The sequence below is a fragment of the Ochotona curzoniae genome, unplaced genomic scaffold (genome assembly GCF_017591425.1).
Source record: "Ochotona curzoniae isolate NIBS_2020 unplaced genomic scaffold, NIBS_Ocur_1.0 contig_605, whole genome shotgun sequence".
Lineage (NCBI taxonomy): Eukaryota > Metazoa > Chordata > Mammalia > Lagomorpha > Ochotonidae > Ochotona > Ochotona curzoniae.
Window position 1 is genome coordinate 5172125 of NW_024466491.1, and position 23394 is coordinate 5195518.

The window sequence follows — 23394 nt, forward strand, 5'->3', positions numbered from 1 at the left end:
CCCCCGAGCCGGCCTGCAGCCCACGAGGACCCCCGAGCCCGCCTGCAGCCTCGGGACCCAGCCCACCTGCAGCCGTGGGACCCGACCCCTGCAGCCCACAGGACCCCCGTGCCGCAGCCCGCGGGGACTCCCGAGCCCACCTGCAGCCCACGAGGACCCCCGAGCCCGCCTGCAGCCCACAGGGACCCTCGAGCCCACCCTGCGGCCCACAGGGACCCCTGGAGCCTTCCCTGCAGCCCGCGGGGACTCCCGAGCCCACCCTGCGGTCCAAAGGGACCCCTGGAGCCTTCCCTGCAGCCGGCGTGGGGACCCCTGGAGCCTTCCCTGCAGCCTGCGGGGACCCCCCAAGCCGGCCTGCAGCCTGCGGGATCCCATCCCCCAAGGCCACCTCCAGCCTGCGAGGAACCCAGAACTCACCCTGCAGCCCGTGGGGACCCCAGTGCCAGCCTGACCACTGACCACACCCCATGACTGGCCTGACCACTGACCACCCTGTGGGGTCAGCGTGGTCCACCTCAGACATCTGTAAATGAGGAGTTGGCGTGGGAAAGGGGACTGGAAGTGAAATGTGAGTCCCCCAACTCTAACCTCAGGCTCCCAGGACCGACCCTGACCACTGGCCACAACCTGTTCTGTTGGAGCCGAATGTTGGGGTCCCAGCTTGGGCCCACCCAAGGACTGGCCATGCCCGCCCCGACCCCTGGCTTGGAAACCTCATTAAATGTCTGCCAGTGTCCACATTGGAGCACTCTGTCTTCTTAAAAAAAAAGAAAAAAAAAAAGATTTTTATTTGAAAGGCAGATATATATATATATAGAGAGAGATTCTCCATCTGCTGGGTCACTCCCCAAGTAGCCGCAACAGCCAGAGCTGAGCTGATCCAAAGCCAGGAGCCTCTTCAGGATCTCCCACATGGGTGCAGGGTCCCAAGGCTTTGGGCCGTCCTCCACTGCTTTCCCAGGCCACAGGCAGGGAGCCGGATGGGAAGTGGGGCTGCCGGGACTTGAACAGGTTCCCTTATGGGAGGCTGGTGCTTGCAAGGTGAGGACCTTAGCCACTAGGCCCCACTCTGTCCTGTGTGTGCCGTGAGCAGATCCTCCACCTGCCCCTGAGGGGGGTCACCTGCGCCCCGAGGGACGGTCAGGTGGGGGACTGGGCAGCAGGGCAGAGGGGCATGGAATTGGGGGGTGTTGGAGGACTGACTCCATGCTTGGTGGATCCCGAAGATCCCACAGGTATGGGAGCCATTCCTAGATAGGGTGAATGTCAGGGTAAGAGCTCGAGGAGACTGTTGGGGGCCCATGTTTGGGACCTCAAGAGACACTGAGGAGAAAGAAAGGGGAGACAGGGAGACCTTGGGGAGGAAAGAACGCGGTGCTGGGGAGACAGGGAAACCTCTGGCTGCAGCGAACTACGGCCTTCCAGCTGCATGCCAGCTGTGAACTACAACTCCCAGGAGGCTGTGCTGAGGGGCCCCGCCCACTTCCGGGCCTCGCCTCCCTTTGGCTTCTCCGGCCCGGGCGGGGTTTTGCTTCTTCCACCGCACTTGGTCATCCAGGGAGGAGGCGTGGCGACCAATGGGCGCGCGAGCTGTCCGCCCCTGGCCAATGGGTCCGCGCGGAGGGCGGGCCTCGCGGGGGCGGGGCCTGCCCTCGGGCCAATGACGGCGGGCGCTGGCGCCATCACGGTGCGCTGTGCCGTGGCTGGAGTTACTGTGCGGCGGCGGCGGCGGCGGGGACGGCGGCGGAGGCAGAAGATGGTAAGGGCGGCCTTCGCCATGGCGCCGCGGGCCCCGCGCCCCGCCGGCTCTGCCCTCGGGGCCCCCCTGCCGCGCCGGGCTCGGGCCCCGCCCCTCCGGCTGACCTATGGCCTTCGACCCCCGCCCCATTCCTGCCACCTGGGCTGACCCCGCCCAGCTCCGGCTCCGACCCCTGACCCCTTCGGGGCTTCCAAGGCCTTGACAACTCATTCATTTCCGGGTCGCGCGCTTGCCCCGGCCCCCCAGGGCGCCCCCGGAAGAGGCCTGCGGTGGGGATCGGGGTGGGGGGTCCCCGAGATCCTCCCTGGAGCCCACCGATCCCCTCCTGGGTGGGGAAGGGGCGGTGCACCTGCCGGCGGCCGACATCACCCCAATCCCCGCCGCGATCCCCGATCAAGCCCCGATCCCACCTCACCCCATCTCACCCCCATCCCACCCGATCAAACCCGATCAAGCCCCGATCCCACTTCGCCCCCATCTGGACATCACCCCATCCCCGCCTCACCCCGATCCCCGATCAAACCCCGGATCCAATCCCCATCCCGATCTCACCCTGATTCTGCCCCGATCCCCATCAAAACCCCCCATCCGCACCTCGCTCCCTGATGCCCCACCTCACCCCTGGTCCCCATATCACCCCTGGCCCCGTCCTCACCACCAAGCCCTCCCTGGCTTCCTCCTCCGTCTGTCCCCTGAGAAGGAGCCCTGGGACCCCGGCCTGGCCCTGCCCATTGAGGGGTGGGTGGAAAGGGGACATGGCCTCCTGGTTGGGGTCTGGCAGTGTGGCGAGGCAGCTGAAGCCGCTGCAGGGGTGATGGTGGGACGTTTGGCCCCTGGAGACAGTCAGCCCTCACACTCCTGGTCCTGGTGTGTGGGGGAATTGGTGGAGGGGATGTGGGGAGGCAGGCCTGGGGTCCCCCAGCCTTGGGATTGTTCTCGGTCTATCAGGGCACCCCGCACCCCACCCCAAGTGCTCCTGTAGATTCTGTGGAGCCCACCGGCCTGGCTCTCCTGCCTGGCAGCTTCCCCCTCTTCCCGGCTGGTCCCCTGGCTGGACCCCAGCCCCTCACCTGGCACCTGCCATGGCCCCTGCCCAGCTCTGTGACATCGCAGCCCTGCCACGTGGGGGTGTTGGGTGAGACTGCGTGTGTGCTCAGGGACTGGAGTTGGGGTGGGGGACCCCTGCTCTCCCTTCAGCTCAGTGCTCACATGATCCCCAGATTGGCCGCCCCCAGCCCCCCGCACCGTCCTGGGCCTCTCACGGCGGCCACTGCCTGAGGCCGGAGCAGGGCGGCTGTGTCACTCACCCTGGCACCCCACGCCCAGCCACGCAGTAGGGGGGCATTGGGGACCTGGTGTCACAGCCCTCCAGGTTCAGCCACCTTCCCGTCACATTGCCCCATTCAAGTCCCGACTGCTCTATTTCCCATCCAGCTCCCTGCGTGTGGCTTGGGAAGGTGGCAGAGGAGACCCTAGGACGCTGGGTGGCCGGCTCCCAGCTTCAGCCTGGCCCAGCCCCACAACCACAGCAGCCATTTGAGGGACTGAGGCAGCAGAGGGAAGATCTCTCTCTGCCAACCATTTAAATAGATGACCGTTTCGCTGAAAAGAGGAGAAAGCTTGACCTGGGGTGTGGGGCTGAGCTGTGGTTGGGGGCAGGTCCGAGGGGCTCCGGGTGGAGCTGTCTCCTCCCGCTGGTTCTGGGTCATGCGAATCTTCGGGCACCTGCTAGCTGGGGCGGAGGGGGGGAGCAATGGGGGCTGCCTGTTGACATTCCAGTGCCCTGAGTTGGCCTGGGGGAGGTGGGGGCCCAGTGGGACTGGGGAGGGGCGCTGAGTCCCAGGAAGATCCACCTCCCCCCCTCCCAGGAAGTTACAGGGGAGCCCTAGGGCCTTTTGTAAGGTCCAGGGTTCTGTCGTGTGTGTTTTTCTGAAAGGCCAAGTGAGCAGAGGCTGAAGCCGGGAGGTGGAGAAGCCGGGCCTTGAACCTGTGTCCCCTCCTCCATGGCAGGCTGGCTGATCTTACACACACCCCACTGTGTCCTTGTCCTCCCATGGGGACGGGCAGCACCTGCAGGTGTGACATCACACATAGCCCTCCCACGCGTCCCTGACCAGGCCTGACAGGGTCCGGAGGGCCTTGCAAGGGCCTTCCCAAAGCCCCGGCGTTGGGGGTTGTGGAGCCAAGGGCATCCTGACGCTCGTGTGGACCCTCACCGGGTTAGCCCACCACCCACAACGTCAGTATTCCATAGGGGCACCAGTTTGTGTCCCGGCTGCTCCACTCCCCTTCCAGCTCCCTGCTTGTGGACTGGGAAAGGACGGCCCAAATCCCTGGGACCCTGCACCCGCGTGGGAGACCTGGTGATGGTCTAGGCTCCTGGCTTGGGTATGGCCAACCAACCCTGGCCCTATTGTAGCCCATTTAGGGAGTGAGCCAGCAGAAGATGAAAAATCTGTCTCTATCTGCCACTCAGTAATTATACATTCCAGTCAAAACAAAAAAGCTGTCCCCTTAAAAAGTACCCTGGGGCTAACCATGGCCAACCACCTACATCAGGATCCCGCCCCCTAGCCTCCAGATGCTGGGGACACGGGCTCTGGCCACCCCTGTGCCCTGGCGTGTCCGTCCACTGGCCAGCCTCCGTGTTTCCTGCCCCTGCTGCCCGGGCGGGCTGTCAGGTGGGGCCAGAGAACCAAGGCCAGCAGGCTCTGTGCCCTGTGTCCTGCCCCTGTGTGTTTAGTGGGTTACCAAGTGCAGTGCCCCGGGGAGCAGCCGCCACCTGCCGTCCCCTGGGTTACCCCTTCTCCCAGAGCCTCAGGGGGTCCGCCTGGTACAGGGGTACGGGGCAGCAGCGTTCCGGGGGGGGAAGGAAATGAGGGGGCCAGGACGCCGGCCTGGGCCCTCAGCCACCCATGCACCCACCCCCCCCCTTCCTGTGTTACAGGCAGATTTTTTTTTTTAGTTTTATTTTTATTTATTTTTTTCAGGCAGATTTTTTGAAAGGATTGCCTGTGTACAACAAAAGCAATTTTAGCCGATTCCACGCCGACTCCGTCTGCAAAGCCTCGGTAGGCACGGTGGGCAGGTGCAGCAACCCTGGGGGGCTGGGGCGCATGGGGAGGTGTGGGATGGGGGACAGGGTGGGGAGGTGGCAACGAGCAAAGCCTCGTGGCACGCTGGGCACTTACGCCGACCCCAGGAAACAGCTGGGGTGCACAGGGAGTGGGGAGGGTGGGGAGGTGGCAGCTAGAGGCTAGGAGAAGGCGCTTAGGTGGTGTGGTCCGGCCAGCCCCCTGTCCTGGCGCGGCGTCCTGGCGCGGCGTCCTGTGTGCGTGGAAGGGTGGGGTGCTGGAGGGAGGCACCCGAGACCCCTCACCCCCTCCCTGCCCAGACCCGCCCACACCTCCTGACTCACCCCTGCCCCGCCCCCTCCCGCAGAACCGGCGTCCCTCAGTCTACCTGCCCACTCGAGAATACCCCTCCGAACAAAGTAAGTAGCCGGAGTCTCCGGGTCCTAGGCCTGGGGGCCCGCCAGCACCTGCCCCTCACCCCCGCGCCCCCAACTTGGGGACCTCCTGAGCTGACAGGTGTCCGTCTGCACGTGGGGTCCGTCATCCGGCCCCAGACCGCACATGTGGGGGAGCCCAGACCACCCCCTCAACCACCATCACGCACACATACACCCAGGGCCATGCGCGTAGTTGCTCGCACGCACGCGAGCACAGGGGTGTGTGTATGTGTGTGTGTGCGTGCGCGCGCGCACTGGGCTGGCTCCCCAGAGAGGCCGGGGATCCTGCGCGTGGCCGCTGCTTGGAACACGAAACGCGCAGGCAGGCGTCCCGGACTGCGCCCTCCCTCCCCTCCTCCCCACTCCCCTTGCACCCCTGGAGTCCCAGAACCCCCCGGGCAGCGCCCACCCTGCGCCCCAGCACTGAGCCTCGCCTTCTCTTCCCTCCCCAGTCATCGTCACCGAGAAGACCAACATCCTCCTACGTTACCTACATCAGCAATGGGACAAGAAGGTGGGTGAACAGGGCAGGGCCAGGGCTGTGGAGGATCCAACGTGGGGCTGGGGCCAGGGAGGACGGGGCCGGGAGGACGGGGCAGGGGAGGATGGGCCCGGGGAGGACGGGGCAGGGGAGGACGGGGCTGGGGAGGACGGGGCAGGGGAGGATGGGGCTGGGGAGGACGGGGCAGGGGAGGACGGGGCAGGGGAGGATGGGGCAGGGGAGCATGGGGCAGGGGAGGATGGGGCTGGGGAGGACGGGGCAGGGGAGGACGGGGCAGGGGAGGACGGGGCAGGGGAGGATGGGGCTGGGGCAGTAGGAACTGTCCAGGCCTGGCCCCCTCCCTGCAGCGTCTGGCCGCAGTCCTGGACGTGGGAAGACTCGATGGTGTGGACCTAGATTTTGATACTGTGGCCGGTCTCCGCCCCATTTTCCTTTTAAATGGAAATCTCCCCACGTCATTCCACAACTTAATCGCTTTAAGGGGAGTCCACAACCGTGACCTCGACCTTGTCGCTGCCTCCTCACACCCCCACTTCCCGGCTGCCAGGGCCTCATAGGCCTTGTGTGTGTGTGTGTGTGTGTGGAGGGGGGGTCCCAGTAGCAGTAAAACACCTTTTCCCAGACGCACACACCTTCCGGGACCCCTGGCCCCTGGTACGGGACACACGGAGCCACTGGGGGCCTGTGGCCCTCGAGGGGGACAGTGCTGGGAGTGCTGCCCGCCGCAGCCCCGGCTGGCCGGCTCCCGCACCCGCAGCGGAGACTTTGAGGCCCTGTCCTCGTCCCTTCTTTCCGATCCCCTAGAATGCTGCCAAGAAGAGAGACCAGGAGCAGGTGGAGCTGGAGGGCGAGAGCTCGGCGCCGCCGCGCAAGGTGGCGCGGACGGACAGCCCGGACATGCACGAGGACACCTAGGGCGCGCGTCCCCGCCAGGCTCCTCGTGCCCGCGCGCCCGCCGCGTGTAAGCGCCCCCAGCCCGCGCGCCCCCGCCCGCCGCTCCCGCCCCGCCCCGTCCGCATCACTTCCAACCTCATAGCTGTCGATGTATTTATTTTCCGTGAGTTTTTATTTATGCTGTAATCTGTCTTGGAGCGTTGGTTAAAGGGGCCGACAGACCCAGTAGTGTGATGTCGTCGTCGCTAGATGCTTTTTACAAACCACATGGTCGGTTCCCCGTCCTGCCTTCCCCACGACCTTGCCCACCTCCTCCCTGCCCTCTCCACCCCCCCGCCCCAGCCCGGGGAGCCCCAGGATGGCTGGGGGCCTCCGGGGACATCGGACATGGAGTGGCCTTCTCTGCCCGCCCGCCCGTCTGCGCCATGCCCGGGGGGCACCTCGGGGCGTGGCCTTGCCTGGTGCGCGGTGGGGCGCCCTCTGCCCCTTCTGGATCTTTCATTTTTTTTTCTCACGGACTAGCTCCAGTGTCCACCCCAATAAAAGGATGTTTCCTATTCCCTTGGCGTCTTTGCTCCGCCTGCCTCGGCTGGAGGATGGAGCCCGGCTCACCCCCAAGGTCCACCCTGGCCTTGGCACGGGGAGGCCTGTGTGGCCCTGGGCCCGAGGTATGGCACTGGTGGAGCAGGCATCTAGCAGGTTCAGGCTGCCTGTCCAGGCGTCTTCAAGGAGCCAGGCGGGAGTGGGGAAGCGGGCACAGCGGCATCCTGCAGGCGCACCCGGGGGTGCCATGTGGGAGGGACGCTGTGGGCACCTGGCAGGGGTGGGCACGGGCTCCCCAGGTGTCAGGGGGTCACAGCGAGCGGGCTTCCCCACCCTGAGGTGACGCAAGAGCCTGGGGGCCGCTCCCATCCTGTCCCATGAGAGAATCTCAGGTCTGGAACCTGTGGCTGTGTGGTGTGCGCACACACACACACACACACACACACACACACACACACACACACAGGCACACTCCCTCCCTCCGGCCAGAGCCTGGCCCATGAGCACACTGGCTGCCCCTGTCTCCACCTCCGGGGTACTCTGCACCCCAACATTCTTCCACATGCCCACACTGCCTGTCCGTCTCCACACCACGGGGCCCGCCCCTTCCGCCCCAGCCCCAAGGCTTGACCACATCCGGGTGAGCTGGACCCAGGAGGGACTGGCTGGCCTCCTCCCATCCCCCTAGCCACCGCCCAGAGGTCACACAAGACTCTTAATGAATGGGTGTGTAGCAGGCACCCCAATGCCTTGTCCTCAGCCTCAATGTCTTGACTCTGCGTCCTGGGGCAGGCCCCGCACCCCCAGATTCTCCTTGTCTCCACCCCCCTCCCTCTGGCATCCCAGGAAGCCACGAATAGCAGGTGCAACCTGTCCCCGAGGGGCCAGCCTAGCCTGGGCTGTGGCTGAGTGCTCACAGCCCTCCGGCTTGGTCCTGCTGCTTCTCCCTGTTCCTGGGGGGCCTTGGAGAAAGCGCCCCCTCCCCTTCGGGCCACTGGCATGGGGGAAGGGTCAGTCCCCTCCCCCCAGTGAGCACGCTCTCCACAAGGCCCCACCTCAGGCACTGTTGAAATATACTTTTTATTGCATTTTCTGCCGTCTTTACAAAAATATGACAAAATAAATTAAAAACAAATAAATAATCGCCTATTCTTTGTAATGTTTTCCTATTGGATTTTGTGTGTGTTTTGGGGGGAGGGGTGATTGGCTGCCTTTTTTCCCCCCTCCTCCACCTCTCGGTGGAAAGGGAAGCGGCAGATGGGGGGTTCCCCCCTGCACACACACAGAGCCCTGGGAGGAGGCCGGGAGGAGCTAATGCCAGCCGCTGGGCCAGCACACGGCCTGGGGGCTGGGGCTGGGGCTGGGCGAGGGCGCGGGGGTCGCGGGGGGCTCCGAGGCGGGCGGCGACGGTGGCGGCGGCGGAGGGAGGCTGTAGAAGCTGGCGTCCCCCTGCAGCGGCTGCGCGCCGGGCGGCCCGGCCAGGGCGCAGGGCGGACAGTCGGTGGGCGCCGGGGCCGGGCGGGAGGCGGTGCCCTCGCCCCCGCAGCCCCACGGCCCGTCCCACTGCCAGCAGCCGGCGGGCGGCGTCGGGGGCCGGGGCGGCGCGGGGCTCCGGCGGGCGCGCAGGGCGGGGGCCGGCGCTGTCCCTGCGGGGGAGGCGAGACGGGCCGTTCCGGGGGAGCCGCCGCCCCGGCCCCCGCGCCCCCTTCCCCGCACTCGCAGGCACATGGGAAACCCTTATTGCTTCAGATCAGAGACTGGGGGTGGGGGCTCGGGGCAGCCCCTGGGCACTGGCCCCTCCCAGCCTGGGGGAAGGGGCAGGAGGGAAGCTGAGGCAATCCCTGCAGCCTCTGAGACCTCGGGCTGATCTCTAGGGGCCAAGGTTTGGAGGTACGCAGAGCCAAGGTGGGGCAGGGTGTGTGTGTGTCTGGGGCAGCTAGGCACAGCCTGTCTCTGGGGGGGGACCCTGAGCTTGCCGGGTGGGTGGCCCCAGCCTCCACTTCCAAGAAGGCCTCCGGAAACATGTGAGCTGCTGGGTGGGGCATTGCATAGAGGCCTGGGGGGCGGGGTGGAGTCCCCCCAGAGTGGACTGGGTGAAGGGGTCTGGTGGGGAAGGAGAGGCTGGAGCCTCCCTTTTGTCTCCTGGCACTCTGGGAAACGGGAGAATGTGGGGATCCTCCTTGTTGGGGGGGTGGGCAGCGAGGAGGGTCAGGCGCAGGGCTCCCAGCTCTCCAGGGGCCGGAGCGAGTGTCCTCGGACCTACTTCCCCCCAACACCCCGGCTGGCTCCAGCCCCGTGCCACCCTCGCCCTCCGCACCCCCAAGCCAGCCGGGCATCCCCACCCCCGAGTTAAAGCTTGTGACCTGAGCCTTCCTCCTCCGCCCGGGGCGCCTCCGGCTCTTCGGCTGCGGCCTCCTCCGCCTGCCCGCTCCGCTGGGCCCGGCCACTTCCACCGCCGCCTCCTGGGGTGCAGTCGGCCCGCACCTGCCCTGCCGCTCCGTTGGAGCCGGCCTCGGCCCGGGCGCCCCCAAAGGGGAACAGCTTTCCGGCGTGGAAGGCCTTGGGCGGCGAGTGGCTGCGCTCGGGGTCCCGTCGGGTCTCGGGCGACTTGAGGAATTTGAAGCTGAGAAAGGCGGGCAGACGGGTGTCTCCGGTGGGCGACTGGGCGGGGGGCGGCCGGGGCGCGGTGCCAGCCCCCGTGGTGGCCAGCGACGACGAGGAGGAGGAGGAGGACGCGGTCCCGGATGACGACAGAAACTTGCCCTGCAGCGGTATGATTTGTTTGAGCTTCATGACGTTGTTGGGTGCCAGCAGGGACCCCGGGCGCTTGGGCCGCTCTCCCGCGCCGCTGCCCTTGGCCTTGGCAGAGGACTTGTCGGAGGAGGAGGAGGACGACGACGAGGCGGCGGAGGAGGAGGCCGGGGCGGCGGGGTCCTGCCCGGAGCCCTCAGCCGCGCGCCCCTCGTCGCGGCTGGCATCGCGCTCGCGCCGGGCGTGGTGCTCCGCGTGGCGCTGGCGCTCCTCCTCTTCTCGCCTCCGTCGCTGCTGCTGCTGGTAGCGGTGCTGGGCCTGGCGCTCGTGTCGCTGTGTGGGTCGGGGAGGAACCCGGGCCGGGTGTCAGCCAGGGACCCGAGGGAGTCGGAGCACGGGGACCCGAGGGAGCCGGGGCGCGGGAGCCGAGGGAGCCGGGGCGCGGGGACCCGAGGGAGCCGGGGCGCGGGGACCCGAGGGAGTCGGAGCGAGGGAGCCAGAGCGCGGGGACCCGAGGGAGTCGGAGCGCGGGGACCCGAGGGAGCCGGAGCGCGGGGACCCGAGGGAGTCGGAGCGCAGGGACCCGAGGGAGCCGGAGCGCAGGGACCCGAGGGAGTCGGAGCACAGGGACCCGAGGGAGCCGGGGCGCGGGAGCCGAGGGAGCCGGAGCGCGGGGACCCGAGGGAGTCGGAGCACAGGGACCCGAGGGAGCCGGGGCGCGGGGACCCGAGGGAGTCGGAGCGAGGGAGCCAGAGCGCGGGGACCCGAGGGAGTCGGAGCGCAGGGACCCGAGGGAGCCGGGGCGCGGGGACCCGAGGGAGCCGGAGCGCGGGGCCCCTGCACACACGGACGGAGCTGCAAGCGCTCATTGGACACCCACTGGATGCCACTGGGCAAACCTCCCCCATCTCCGTTCCTTTCCAATGAGCCAGCCGCCACCTGCAGCCAGGGCGTTGGGGGAGAAGCAAGGACGGGGCACCCAGGACCCCATCCACGGCCCACCATGTCCCTTCCCCGCCTGACCCAGCCCCGCAGGGCCATTCCCATCAGGCTACCTTGAAGGCCTCCCGCCGCTGGTACTCCAGTTTGGCCATTTCCTCGGCCACCCAGCCTGGGATGTCCGGGATAGCCACGTGGATGAGGTACTTGAGAAGTAGAGCAAAGTGCTATGGGGATAGAGATGTGACTGTAGGCTACACAGCAGCCACTATGTACCCCTTGGCTTCACGCCCCCCTCTCCCCCGGAGGAAGCGGGGTGCCCACCAGCCTACCTCAAGCACCACCACAGACACGATGGCCGCCTCCGGGCTCAGCCAGGGGAACAGGCGCTGCAGCTGCCCGCACTGGCCGATGAGGTAGCAATTGACCATGATGGCTAGCACGCCCATGGCTTCCATCACCTTCTGCAGGGGTGGGGTGGCGCGAGGGGGAGAGGGCGGTTCAGGTGGGGTGGGAGGGTCCCTGGCTGCTCCTCCTCCCCTCCCCCGTGGCCCACCTGCCACTGGCCGATGCTCTCCACGCGCTGGCCGAAGGGCCGCTGCAGGCCGGTGCACAGCTTGAAGGCGTCACTGCGGATCTCAATGAGGTTGTTGATGAGCGCGCAGAGCGCGGCCAAGGGGAAGGCGGACGAGAAGAGGACCACGTAGCCGAACTGCACAAACATCTCCTGGTAATCCTGGAAGGTGTCCTGGAAGAGGCGGCGGTGCCAGAGCCCGTTCAGGGTGCCTGCCTCGCTGAGCCCCTCCGTTCCTCCGGGACTACCCTGACCCCCACGCCTCACCTCGTATTTCTTCATGCAGCTCTCCAGCTCGGCCTGGGTCAGCTGTGGCGAGTGCTCCTCCTCGGGTGGGTCGATCCAAGACGACCGGTTCTGCCGCCTCTGCTTCCCGGCGGACTCACCCGTGGAGCCGGGCTCGGGGTCAGGGCCGCCATCGGGCCCCTGGTCTCGCCCCTCGCCCCCGGCCCGGTGCAGCAGGACGGTGGGGGGCTCGCTGCGTTCGGGGCTACCGGCTGCCCCCTCGGTCTCGTCGTCCTCTTCCTCAGTCAGGGTGAACACACCCGGTTCTAGGCCCTTCTCTACCATGGTGGGGCTGCCCTCCTCCAGGAAGGCTTCCGGGCTTGGTCCTGGTCGCCGCCGCCCGGCGCCCCTTTCAGCAAAGCTGACCTTCTTCAGTCGGAGCCCGCAATCCAGCAGGCCACCTTCCTCGCCCTCTTCCTCCTCCTCCTCTTCTTCTTCTTCCTCCTCCTCCTCATCTTCCTCTTTGCCTCCCTGCAGCCCATCCCCCATCTCCCCACCCTCCCCTGTGGGCCGCCGTGCCACAGTCGTCGCTGCCTCTTCTTCCTCCTCGGGCGCCCCACAGCCCCCACGGAGGCATCGGTGACTCCCATTGCCCTCCTCGGCCTGGGGTTCCAGGCGGCGGGGCACAGGGCGTCGGAGGCTCAGCAGGCCCAGCAGGGCGCGGGCCAGCTCCCAGATGGCACGAAGGCCCAGCTCGCCGCGGCCCAGCCGTCGGTACAGGTGCGGCTGCAAGACCTCGCGAACGTTCTGTAAGAACTGGCGAGTGATCAAGAGCGTGGCCAGCATCTGTGGGCAGGAAAAGTGGGCGAGAAAGGTCATGTGGGGGGCATGCAGTGGGCCTGGGGTGCCAGGTTGGGTGGGTGGGGGTGCACCCACTCTCCCCAGCCTGCGGTGCCCAGAGCACTCACATACACCCCCCGCTCAGCTCCCCAGCTGCCTAGCCACACCCCCAGTGGCTTGGCCACACCCCTTGCTGGTGGCTTGTCCACACCCTTCAGTGGGCCCACCATGCCCTTCAGTGGCTCAACCACGCCCTTTGGTGGCCAGGCCATATCCTTGGCCTCTGCAAACGGCAGAATGCCCATAGTGGGCAGGGCAGGGGCATCTCCACCGGTGGTGGACTTAGCTAAGCACCCAGGGCCTCCTGTGGTGGCCCCCCTCGGAACCTACCCCAGCTCCTCCCAGTATGCATGCATCTGCCTGAGGTGCCCCGGAATGCGGGCAGCCCCCCCAGCAACAACTCCACAGCCGCCCACCCGGCAGGCTGCTACCCCCTGCCCGTACTTTGGCCCGGACCGCGAACAGGAGGCCCCGGAGGGAGAGGAGTAGCAGGCGGTACCGCAGGGCCACGAGCGGGGCCAGCACCGCCCGCAGCTGCCGCTCGAGGCTCTGGGTCAGGGACAAGATGAGCAGGAGCTGTGGAGGGACCGACGGACAGGTGGACAAGCAGATGGGAAAGGAGGAGGTGACAGACAGAGAGGAGAGAAGGATGGAGGCGGGGGAAGGGGCTTCCGGCCGGCCGCCCCCCGACCGGGCGCCACCAGGGCAGGGGCGCCGGGGGGCAGCTCACCTCTTTGAGCCGCTCCATGTCCTTGAGGTAGAATCCGATGTAGAAAAGACTCAAGTAGGAGTTGACGAATTGGAACTAAACGGGGCAGGTGGGGTGGGGCGGTCACCTTGCTGGACGTGGCCAGCTGCATCCCTGCCCCGCCGCCCTGCAGGTGCACCTGCTGCTCACCAGGACCACTTTGATGATAAGATGCTTCTCGTAGGCGCTCTCCAGCCGGTAATTCTCTGGGGGGCCGAGGGGGGCGGGCCGAGTGAGGGCAGGCTTGGCCTTAGCACCCTACCTGCACCCACCCTGGCCTGTACCCACCCTACCCACACCCACCCTGGCCTGCACTCCCCCTGACCGGCAGGCCGTACCCATGTCGTTGAGCCATATGGCAAGCTTCTTGTAGCCCTCGGCACACAGGCTGACCAGCAGGGCCAGCACGACCTTGGGGAGGAAGCGTGCCAGGCGGGGCAGCCCCTTCACGCTCAGGACCAGCTCCTGTGTGTGGGGGGTCAGACAGGGGGCGAGAGGCTGGGTTTGCTTGTGGTTCAGCCCGTGGGCCAGGCAGGGCTGGGCCGGGCAGGGCTGGGGGGCTGGGGGGTCGCACCTGCAGCTGAAAGCAGGCAAGCATGAGTAGGAAGACGCAGGCCAGGCAGCCCAGGCACAGGGGCAGGCTGACCAGCAGCTGGAAGAGCAGCCGTTTCCAGGGAGGGTAGTAGAACTCCTCGGCACGGGTCACAGGGTTGATGCGCCGTACGCCCTGATGGGGACGGGACGGGGTGTGAGGCCAGCAGGGCCAGAGGGACAGGCTACGCCCTGAGGCCACAGGCCCTGCTCCCAGCTGACCGCCCCCAGGTCGCAGGTCCTGCCCCTCCTTCCCCAGGCAGCTGTCTTTGTGTATGTTGGCGGGGGACTCCACGTTCCACCCCATCCCGCACCCTGCTCTCTCGAGCCGAGGCCACTTCCCAGACCGACCCTGAACTGTGGCCGTGGTTCCTCAATGGCCTCTCCTGGGGAGTCCAGCGTCCCCCACTTGTAGGCCAGCTCCGCCCCCCGGCGCTTCCATTCCTCCAGGAAGAGCGTGGACCAGATGACGTTGAACAGCGCGAAGACCACGCAGGACACGTCACGGCTTGTCTGTGTGCATGTGGGGGACGGGGAGGTCACGGGTCCGTGAAGAAGGGGTGCCGTGGGGGTGCTGGCGGGTCCGTCCTGACCACCGCCCCAGTACCTGATCCGCCTCGGTGAACGTGTAGAGGACAGAGCCGAAGACGGCCGGGTAGACCATAGCTGACGTGTAGAAGCCCAGCCAGGCAAAGTACATGGCGATCTTCACCCCGAAGTACTCGCAGATGTCATCTGGGCCGGGACAGGGTCCCCGTCAGCCATGTGCTCTCCGGGGCCGCCCCATCCTCCCCACCCAGAACCCCAGCCCCTTCGGGGCCACACCTAGAGGCTGGTTCTCACACACAGCCTGTACCCACGACTTCATGAGGCGGTTCAGGATACGCTGTTCGTGCACCGGGAACACCTGCTGGATGACGCCACGGGCGGCCAGCTCCGGGACTGCGGTGGGGAGGGAGGTGTGTGTGCGGGCTGCAGGTGCACCCCACCCCTGCCTGCAGCACCCAGTTCCCTGGAGGCCTGGGAGCCACAGTGCACCTGGGGGGCCACAGCCCGCCTCAGGGACTACAACCTGCTTGGGGGACCACGGCCCGCCTCGGGGACTACAGCCCTCCTCGGGGACCACAGCCCGCCTGGGGGACCACGGCCCGCCTGGGGGACCATGGCCCGCCTCGGGAACCACGGCCTGCCTCGGGGACAGGAAGGGGGCGCCTGGCAGAGGCTCTCCAGAAAGCTCTGATCGGGTTTGTGGCCTCAGACAGGTGTGCAAGGACACAAGGCAGGTGTCTCCACATTCAGGACAATGGGTGCTGTCCGTGGTGCTGGCCACGTCCCCGCCCACTGATCAGGCTGACCCTGATTACGCTGGCCACACCCACAAAAAGACTGACACGCCCCATCAGGCTGGCCACACCCTCTACCCTGATTAGGCTGGCCACACCCATGATTAAACCACCACGCCCCATCAGGCTGGCCACACCCCTGCTTAGACTGACCACACCCCTGATTAGACTGACCACACCCCTGGTTAGACTGACCACGCCCCTGATTAGACTGACCACACCCCTGGTTAGACTGACCACGCCCCCATCGGGCTGGCCACACCCTTGCCCTGGTTAGACTGACCACGCCCCATCGGGCTGGCCACACCCCTGGTTAGACTGACCACGCCCCCACCAGGCTGGCCACGCCCTCACCCTGAACAGGCTGCACTTGCTCAGTCCCACCCAACCTGCCCGCCCACAAGGCGCCCATCGTCCTGCAAGCGCCCTCGCTCACTGATGGGCTGGTCTTCCAGGAAGCGCACGTTGTGCAGCGCCTCGCCCTGCTTGGCCCGCAGGTTCTGCAGCCAGAAGCGGATGATGCTCTGCCGCTCCTGTGGGCGAGGGTGCAGGACGTGAGCTTCCCCGGAAGTAGGGGGAAGCCGACAGGGAGATCATGGGGGGATGGACCCCAACCCAGCAGGGCACTACGAGGGCTGGTCCCCCACCCGGGCAGGGCACCCCAGGGCTGGTCCCCCTCCTGGGCAGGGAGCCCGAGAGCTGGTCCCCCTCCTGGGCAGGGACGTCCCCCACCCGGGCAGGACACCCCGAGGGCTGGACCCCCACCTGGGCAGGACACCCCAGGGCTGGGCCCCCACCTGGGAGGTGAAGAACTGCATCTCGCTCTCCACATTCTCGTAGATGAAATCCTCCTCACAAGAGAAGCCGCGGGTGCCGCCACCGAACTCGGCCTTCACGGCTTTGCGCAGCCCCAGCTCGTCCGCACCCCGGAGCAGGCTACGGGGCAGGAGGAGGGCAGGTGGGCTCAGAAGTGGCAAGGCTATGCACCTGGCAGCCCCTCTATGTGGCTGGTGCAGGGCAGGGCAGGGTCAGCAGAGGCTGGGGCGTGGCGTGGCTGGTGCAGGGCAGGGTCAGCAGAGGCTGGGGCATGGCGTGGCTGGTGCAGGGCAGGGTCAGCAGAGGCTGGGGCATGGCGTGGCTGGTGCAGGGCAGGGTCAGCAGAGGCTGGGGCATGGCGTGGCTGGTGCAGGGCAGGGCAGGGTCAGCAGGCCGGGGCCTTGGGGCTGGCGACTCGCCTCTCATAGGTGGCTGTGACGAAGAAGGCGTAGGCACGCGTGTGGCGGTGGTGGCGCACTTGCACTATGAGCTCGGGGATGCCCACCCGGACGCGGTTCAGCAACCAGAGCAGCGTGTGGTCATCGGTGGTGTCTGCCGAGGGGCACAGGGACCGTGGACTTGGCCCCACCTGGGGCGAGCAGGTGGGCATGCGCACGCAGCAGGAGCGGGGAGGCAGAGCACACGGGGCGGGGGGTACCTGGGAACGTCATGAGCACGTCACAGTTCTCCGTGGGCACCGTCTTCATCCACGCCTTGTGGGACACCAGGTAGCGCCCGGCTTGCAGAAGCCGCTTGCCGAACAGCTTGTCTGGGGAGCGGAGTGGGACGCCGAGCCAGGCAGGACCCGGTCAGGCCTGCACCTCCTGGCACCTGCCGAGCCCATCCCCTCTAGATCCTCCGTGTCCATCTTACTCATCACCCCCCAGGCCCAGCTCCACCTCTCGGATCCACAATGGGACGCAGCAGCCTTAGCAAAGCGTCGTCCTTCCGGTAAGCCCCCCTCTATGGGTGCGGCGCTGGCCCCCACCCCCATTCCACAGGTAAGCAAAACTGAGACCAGAATGCACATAATCCATTTTTAAAAGTGCCCAAGGTCACGCAGCCCAACTGGGACTCAAACCCACCCAGGGCCATGTGATCAAAGGCGTTATCCCTCTCTGGGTCGCGGCACTCTGGCGCAGCCTCCCCAGCCTCCACCCCTAGATTGGGGGGGGTCCCCTCGGAGGGGTGTGTCCTGGAGACACCCCTTCACCCCTCCTGCCCCAGGCCCACTGCCTGCACCATGCCAGCCCCACCCGGCCCGGTCACCGCCACAGCGCCGGGGCCGCCAAGGCCTGGCTCGTCCCCGGCACCGTGTCCCCGCGTCGGCCCTCGGGCAGCGCGCGCCCCATGCACCTGCTCCCCGGCCAGGGGCGCATACCCAGCACTCCGGCCGCGGGGGCTGCAGGCTCGCCCTCGGGCGGCGGCCTCTTGCCCCGCTCGCCCTCCGGGGCCGTGCCCCCTGCAGCAGCGGCGGCGGCGGCGTCGGCCATGGCGAGCACGGCTGCAGGCCCGGGGCTCCCTGCGGGTCCCCCCCTCGCCTCCACGAGCGAGCGCGCAGCCGGAGGAGGAGACAAAGGCCGCGCCCGCCCGCGTCGGCCCGAGCGCCGCTTCTCGTCCCCGCCCGCGCCGAACCTCCAGCCGGCCGCCGCGCGTGCGCCTGCGCGTGGCCCGGCCCCGCCCGCGCGGGGTTCCAGGCTTCCCTTCGCGCCCGCCCACTCGCGTCTTGGGTGCTCGTCGCCGCCCGCATCGACGGCGCAGGCAGCCTCTCCCCACTCCCCGCCCGCGCTGGCCGAGAACCAGAGAATCAGCTGCTCCTGCGTCCGGGCCCGTCGCCGCCCTAGGACTCCTACATTCGGTCCAACGTTGCCCAGAGGGACACCCTTTTGGCTTGCACACCTCCTCCCTGCCGTCCAACCTGCCCCCTCAAGTCACCCAATGACATCCAAGGTCTGCCGCCGGGGGGGCGGGAGTTTCTCCCAAGCGCCCAATGGACGTCCAGCATCGTTGAACATATGACCAATCACGGCGGGGAGGAGGCGGGACCTCCTGCCCGAAGTTGAAGCCGCGCAGGAAGGTCGGGCAGGACGGTGGCGGATTTGAAATCCATGTGGCGGTGGCTGTGGACCCGGGTGGTCCGGGCGGCCGCGGGGCCTCGCAGGTGGGAGAGCCGGGGACGGAGGGGCTGTGGGTGCAGGGCGCCGCTGCTGGGGCCCCTGGCTCGCTGCAGACCAGGCCTGGGACCATGCCCGGGCTCAGCCGCCCTGTCCCTCCGCAGCGCCTGCAGCCGCCGGGGTTGCAGCAACAGCAGCAGCACCAGCAGCTCGGCCCCCGCCGCCGGCGCCACCATCTTCGCGCTGAGCTCGGGCCAGGGCCGCTGCGGGGTCGCCGTGATCCGGGCCAGCGGCCCTGCCAGCGGCCACGCGCTGCGGAGCCTCACGGCGGCCCGGGACCTGCCCCCCGCCCGGCGCGCCAGCCTGCGTCTGCTCAGCGACCCGAGCTCCGGGGAGCCGCTGGACCGCGCGCTGGTGCTGTGGTTCCCAGGTGAGGGGTGGGGGGTGGGGGGTGAGAGGTGAGGGGGAGGGTCCCGGACAGGCACTGCACCTGTCAGCCCCGTGGCACACTGCTCCACCCCTCCTGACCAGGCCCATGGCACAGTGCGCCACCCCTCCTGGCCATCCCCATGGCACAGTGCGCCACCCCTCCTGGCCACCCTGTTCCCCTCCTGACTGCTCTGCTTCACTACGCGAGGTCCCCATAGCTTCACGGGTGAGGACTGTGTGGAGTTCCACGTGCACGGAGGCCCAGCCGTGGTGAGCGGCGTCCTGCAGGCACTGGGTGAGCCACTGGCTGTCGCCCGTTGGTATCTGGGGGGTGCTGGTGGTGATGGTGGGTGGCTGGGACACTCAGGACCCTCCCTGCCCCGGTCATGGGGAGTCTCCCCACAGGCAGTGTGCCAGGGCTGCGGCCTGCCGAGGCGGGCGAGTTCACTCGCAGGGCCTTCGCCCACGGGAAGCTCGACCTGACCGAGGTGGAGGGACTGGCAGATCTGATCCACGCGGAGACAGAAGCGCAGCGGCGCCAGGCACTGCGACAGCTGGATGGCGAGCTGGGCCAGCTGTGCCACGGCTGGGCGGAGACACTCACCAAGGCAGGTCCCCCGCTGCCCACTCCCGGCGTCCGACGCCTGGTCGGCCATGGCCTGCCTGGCCCCCCCCATCCGGCCAGCGCCCAGTCCCACATGCCGCTTCCGGCTGCATCTGGGTGGCCTCTGAGCACCCTGAGCGCCCACCCGTCCTTCCTGCCCCCAGGCGCTGGCGCATGTGGAGGCCTACATCGACTTTGGCGAGGATGACAACCTGGAGGAGGATGTCCTCAGTGAAGGTGCCCCGGGGGACAGGGAGCAGGGCAGGGTGAAGCTACCTCTGCTTAACTCCCCCTCCAAGGCCCCTCTCTCGCTCCTCTCGGCTCTGCCACCCTCAGCCCACAAGGACGTGCGGGCACTGGAGGCCGCCTTGGACGCGCATCTGCGAGACGCGAGGCGGGGCCAGAGGCTCCGCTCCGGGGCGCACGTGGTGGTCGCCGGGCCCCCCAACGCAGGCAAAAGCAGCTTGGTCAACCTGCTGAGTACGTAGGCACAGGGACGGAGGGGCCGTGTGCCCTGGCCCCAGGCTGGAAGGCCACGTCCATCGTGTCCCCCAGTGCCCTGGCCTGAGCCCCGCTCTCCCCCCACAGCTGGAAGGCCACGTCCATCGTGTCCCCCAGTGCCCTGGCCTGAGCCCCACTCCCTCTCCCCGCCCCCAGGCCAGAAGCCCGTGTCCATCGTGTCCCCTGAGCCAGGGACCACCCGTGATGTGCTGGAGACCCCGGTGGACCTGGCTGGCTTCCCAGCATTGCTGAGTGACACAGCGGGGCTAAGGGATGGCGTGGGGCCAGTGGAGCAGGAGGGGGTGCGGCGTGCCCAGGAGAGGTGAGCAGGCAGGGCTGGGCACTGAGGGCGCTGGCGTACTGGGACTGGGTATTGGGGGCACTGGGGCACTGGGACCAGTCCTGGGGACACTGGGACCGGACCTGGGGGTGCTGGGCCTGGGCACTGAGGGCGCTGGGGATGCTGGGGGTGCTGGGACTGGGTATTGGGGGCACTGGGACACTGGGACCGCACCTGGGGGTGCTGGAACCAGGAACTGGGGTTGCTGGGGGGGCTGGGACCTGACCAGGACCCTCGCCCTTCCTTCAGCTTTTGTCCCTGGCATCTGCCACAAACCCCGCCCCTTCACTCAAGTCCTGCCCCCGTGCAGTACCACGCCCCTTTGGCCAGCCACGCCCTCCCACTTGGCTCCACCTCCTCAGCTTCTACCCGTGCGCGATGCCCCGCCCCCTGGTCTTGGCCCCGCCCCCGGGCTCAACGCCTCCGCGTCTCCTCCCTCCCTCCTCCGCCCTGCAGGTTGCAGCAGGCTGACCTGGTCCTGGCGGTGCTGGACGTGTCGGACCTGGGCTCCTCCGCCAGTCGCCACTTCCTCGCCTCGGTCGTGGGTCCGCGGTGCAGCCTGAGCCCCGGTGAGCGCCAGCAGCGCCTGCTCCTGGTGCTCAACAAGGCAGACCTGCTGCCCGGCGCAGGCCAGGACCTGGACCCCTACCTGTCTGCGGGCCTGCTGCGCAGTGCAGGCCAGGACTCGGAGCCCCGGCTGTGCAGTGCAGGCCAGGACCCGGAGCCCCGGCTGCCTCCGCACCTGCTGCCCGGTGCAGGCCAGGACCCGGAGCCCCGGCTGCCTCCGCACCTGCTGCCCAGTGCAGGCCAGGACCCGGAGCCCCGGCTGCCCCCGCACCTGCTGCCCGGTGCAGGCCAGGACCCGGAGCCCCGGCTGCCCCCGCACCTGCTGCTGTCCTGTCTGACGGGCGCAGGCTTGGATGACCTGCTGGAGGCGCTGCGGACGGAGCTGGCTGCGCTGTGAGCTCCCTCACCCCGCACCCCTGCAGCCCCAGAGCCCCCCCACCTCGGCGTGCGCCCCCTCTGAGGCCGGCTGCCCGGTTTGTGTCTCCTCCGGCAGGTGCGGGGACCCGGCGGCCGGCCCTCCGCTGCTGACGCGCGCCCGGCACCTGCACCACCTGCGCGCCTGCCGGGATGCCCTGGCACACTTCAGGCCGGCGCGGGACCTGGCGCTGGCGGCCGAGGCGCTGCGTGTGGCCCGCGGGCACCTGACGCGCCTCACAGGCGGCGGCGGCACCGACGAGCTGCTGGAGCTCATCTTCCGGGACTTCTGTGTGGGCAAGTGAGCACAAGCGAGCACAAGCGAGGATGCTCCAGTGGCCTGAGGCGTCTCTTTCTGGAACTTTCTGCACGCCTGTGGATGCCACCTTCCAATCTGTGTATGGTTTTGTTTCCCGTGAAAGGAAACTTTCTGTTTATTGAAAAGAAGGCAGAGTAGTGACACAGGGAGACAGAAAGATCTTCCATCCACTGCTTCACTCCCCAAGTGGCCGCGATAGCCGGAACTGAGCTGACCAGGAGCCAGGAGCCTCTTCCGGGTCTCCCACGCGGGCGCAGGTCCCAAGGCTTTGGGCCGTCCTCCACTGCTTTCCCAGGCCACAGGCAGGGAGCTGGATGGGAAGTGGGGCAGCCAGGATTAGAACCGACGGCCATATGGGATGTCAGCGCTTGCAGGTGGAGGATTAGCTAGTTGAGCCATGGCGCCAGGGGATAAACGTCCTAACCGCTCATCTCTGCTCATCTCCAATTTTACAGATGTTGGTCACTCTGCAAATGATTGTTCCTTTGTATTTCCTGCACTTACCGGAACCCAGGGGTCCCGCCGCCCCTGCAGGCCGCAGTCTGCCCTCCTTGGCTCCCTCAGGGCTGTGTTATCCTCGGCAGTGGCTCCACGTGGCCTCCCGTGGACCATGTGCTGCGTGGCTTGTTCTGGTGGTACAGGACACACCCAGGGGAAGCTGGCTGGCTGCCCCCAGCTTGGCTTCCAGCTCAGCGGAGATGCTCAGGACACACACCCATGCGCTAGGGGAGGACGTGGGTGCGAGTGTCTGGGCTCTCGGGGTGCCGGTCCAGCGTCCTGCCCGGGCACACCCTGGGGGCTTCAGGGTGCCGGTCCAGTGCCATGTCCAGGCACACCTTGGGGGCTCTCGGGGTGCCGGTCCAGCATCCTGCCTGGGCACACCCTGGGGGCTCTCGGGGTGCCGATCCAGCGCCCTGCCCAGCACACCCTGGAGGCTCTTGGGGTGCCAGTCCAGCGCCCTGCCCAGCACACCTTGGGAGGCGGCCAGGATACTGGCTTGCAGTGCTATAGAGTGGCAGGCAGAGGGCGTCTTGTGTCCACCAAGGTGGTCCCGGGGGCCACTCAGTCCCCAGTGGGGGCGGAGGTGTGATTTGGCCATAGGCACAGGAGTTAAACCTGCAGCAGCCTCAGCCGCACCCCGTTCCCAGAGCACCAGACCCAAGGTGAGGGTCCTGCTGCAATGACAACCAGGGTAGATTCTGAATGTGGACATTTCTGGGGGAAAAAGCATGTCCGCAGTCACTGTGACACCCATTTTTCAGACCGACAAACAGGCCCAGTAGTAGCAGAACCTAGGGTTCCACTGGGGTGATGGGTAGTGGTGGTGGGAAGGCAGCTCCAAGGGAGTATACCCAGAGGGCTTCCTGAAGGAGGCAGCAAGCGGGGGGCCTGTGGCCAGGGGAAGGGTCCTTCCTGGCCCCACCTCCCCATACCCAGGTCCCTGGTGCACTGCTGGACAGAAGGCCTTGGCTAGTGTCCATTTTTTTCCAAGCACGGTGAGGTGGTGTGTGGGAAGCAGTCGCCTTGGGGGGAGGTGTTATTTTTAGAGGCCTTCAGGAAATCCCTGGAGGGGCAGTGCCTCACCCTCAGGGCTGGCTGGACTGGCCTGGCACCATGGAATGAGGCAGTGGGGGGCTTGGATGCTGACAGCCGAACCCCATCCTGAGCCCCAGGAACCCCCAGCCTGGGAGACTCAAACTTCAGGGTGGAGAGGAGAGGACGGACCAGGCTTTGGGGATCCAGGGAGCGCTGCCTGGAGCAGGGATTCTCTGGAGACAAGCCAGCCAGGTCAGGAAAAGCGGGTTATCCCATGCCTCGGGCAGTGTGAACTGGTGTGTGAGCCTGCAGGTCCTACACTGCTCCAAGGGTGCTGGGCAGCCATGGAGGGGGTGTGAGTGCACGAAAGGGGCTTCCTCTGGGAAGACGCAGAGGTCTACCGGATGGGGTGGGGGGAGCTGAGCTATTCTAGAATGTTCTTCAATGGCAGACCCCACCCTAGGGTCTAGAGCA

The 23394-nt window shown here is 67.4% G+C and overlaps 4 protein-coding genes and 1 long non-coding RNA gene across 8 annotated transcripts in view; 3 read left to right on the forward strand and 2 right to left on the reverse strand.

The window, feature by feature from the left end:
- Nucleotides 1-23394, reverse strand: part of LOC121163398 (coiled-coil domain-containing protein 130-like) — a 469842-nt gene that overhangs the window by 377637 nt on the left and 68811 nt on the right. The gene's annotated exons all lie outside the window — the stretch shown is intronic.
- On the forward strand, nt 1699-7221 carry DDA1 (DET1 and DDB1 associated 1). Its single transcript, XM_040990987.1, has 5 exons — nt 1699-1759; nt 4750-4830; nt 5201-5252; nt 5723-5784; nt 6577-7221. Exons 1-5 carry the CDS (start codon nt 1757-1759, stop codon nt 6685-6687), a joined length of 309 nt encoding a protein of 102 aa, XP_040846921.1. The 5' UTR covers nt 1699-1756; the 3' UTR covers nt 6688-7221.
- Nucleotides 8263-17668, reverse strand: ANO8 (anoctamin 8). Its single transcript, XM_040990696.1, has 18 exons — nt 17478-17668; nt 16755-16865; nt 16516-16648; nt 16078-16216; nt 15717-15813; nt 14763-14879; nt 14545-14672; nt 14289-14450; nt 13921-14073; nt 13685-13811; nt 13497-13552; nt 13329-13403; nt 11741-12544; nt 11456-11647; nt 11232-11363; nt 11016-11126; nt 9573-10293; nt 8263-8855 (listed from the first exon to the last, which is right to left on the reverse strand). Exons 1-18 carry the CDS (start codon nt 17587-17589, stop codon nt 8521-8523), a joined length of 3705 nt encoding a protein of 1234 aa, XP_040846630.1. The 5' UTR covers nt 17590-17668; the 3' UTR covers nt 8263-8520.
- Nucleotides 12441-14578, forward strand: LOC121163434. The gene is made up of 3 exons (XR_005884879.1): nt 12441-12507; nt 13480-13544; nt 14388-14578. It is a non-coding gene; the product is annotated as an uncharacterized LOC121163434 (long non-coding RNA).
- On the forward strand, nt 17803-21594 carry GTPBP3 (GTP binding protein 3, mitochondrial). 4 transcript variants are annotated; one of them, XM_040990801.1, is made up of 10 exons: nt 17803-18257; nt 18375-18640; nt 18848-18934; nt 19045-19247; nt 19408-19480; nt 19580-19723; nt 19901-20066; nt 20541-20713; nt 20939-21044; nt 21145-21594. In XM_040990801.1, exons 1-10 carry the CDS (start codon nt 18205-18207, stop codon nt 21368-21370), a joined length of 1497 nt encoding a protein of 498 aa, XP_040846735.1. In that variant the 5' UTR covers nt 17803-18204; the 3' UTR covers nt 21371-21594. The 4 variants fall into 4 exon arrangements, with proteins under 4 accessions (XP_040846735.1, XP_040846736.1, XP_040846734.1 ...); XM_040990802.1 differs by having other exon boundaries at nt 20604-20713; XM_040990800.1 differs by having other exon boundaries at nt 19408-19723.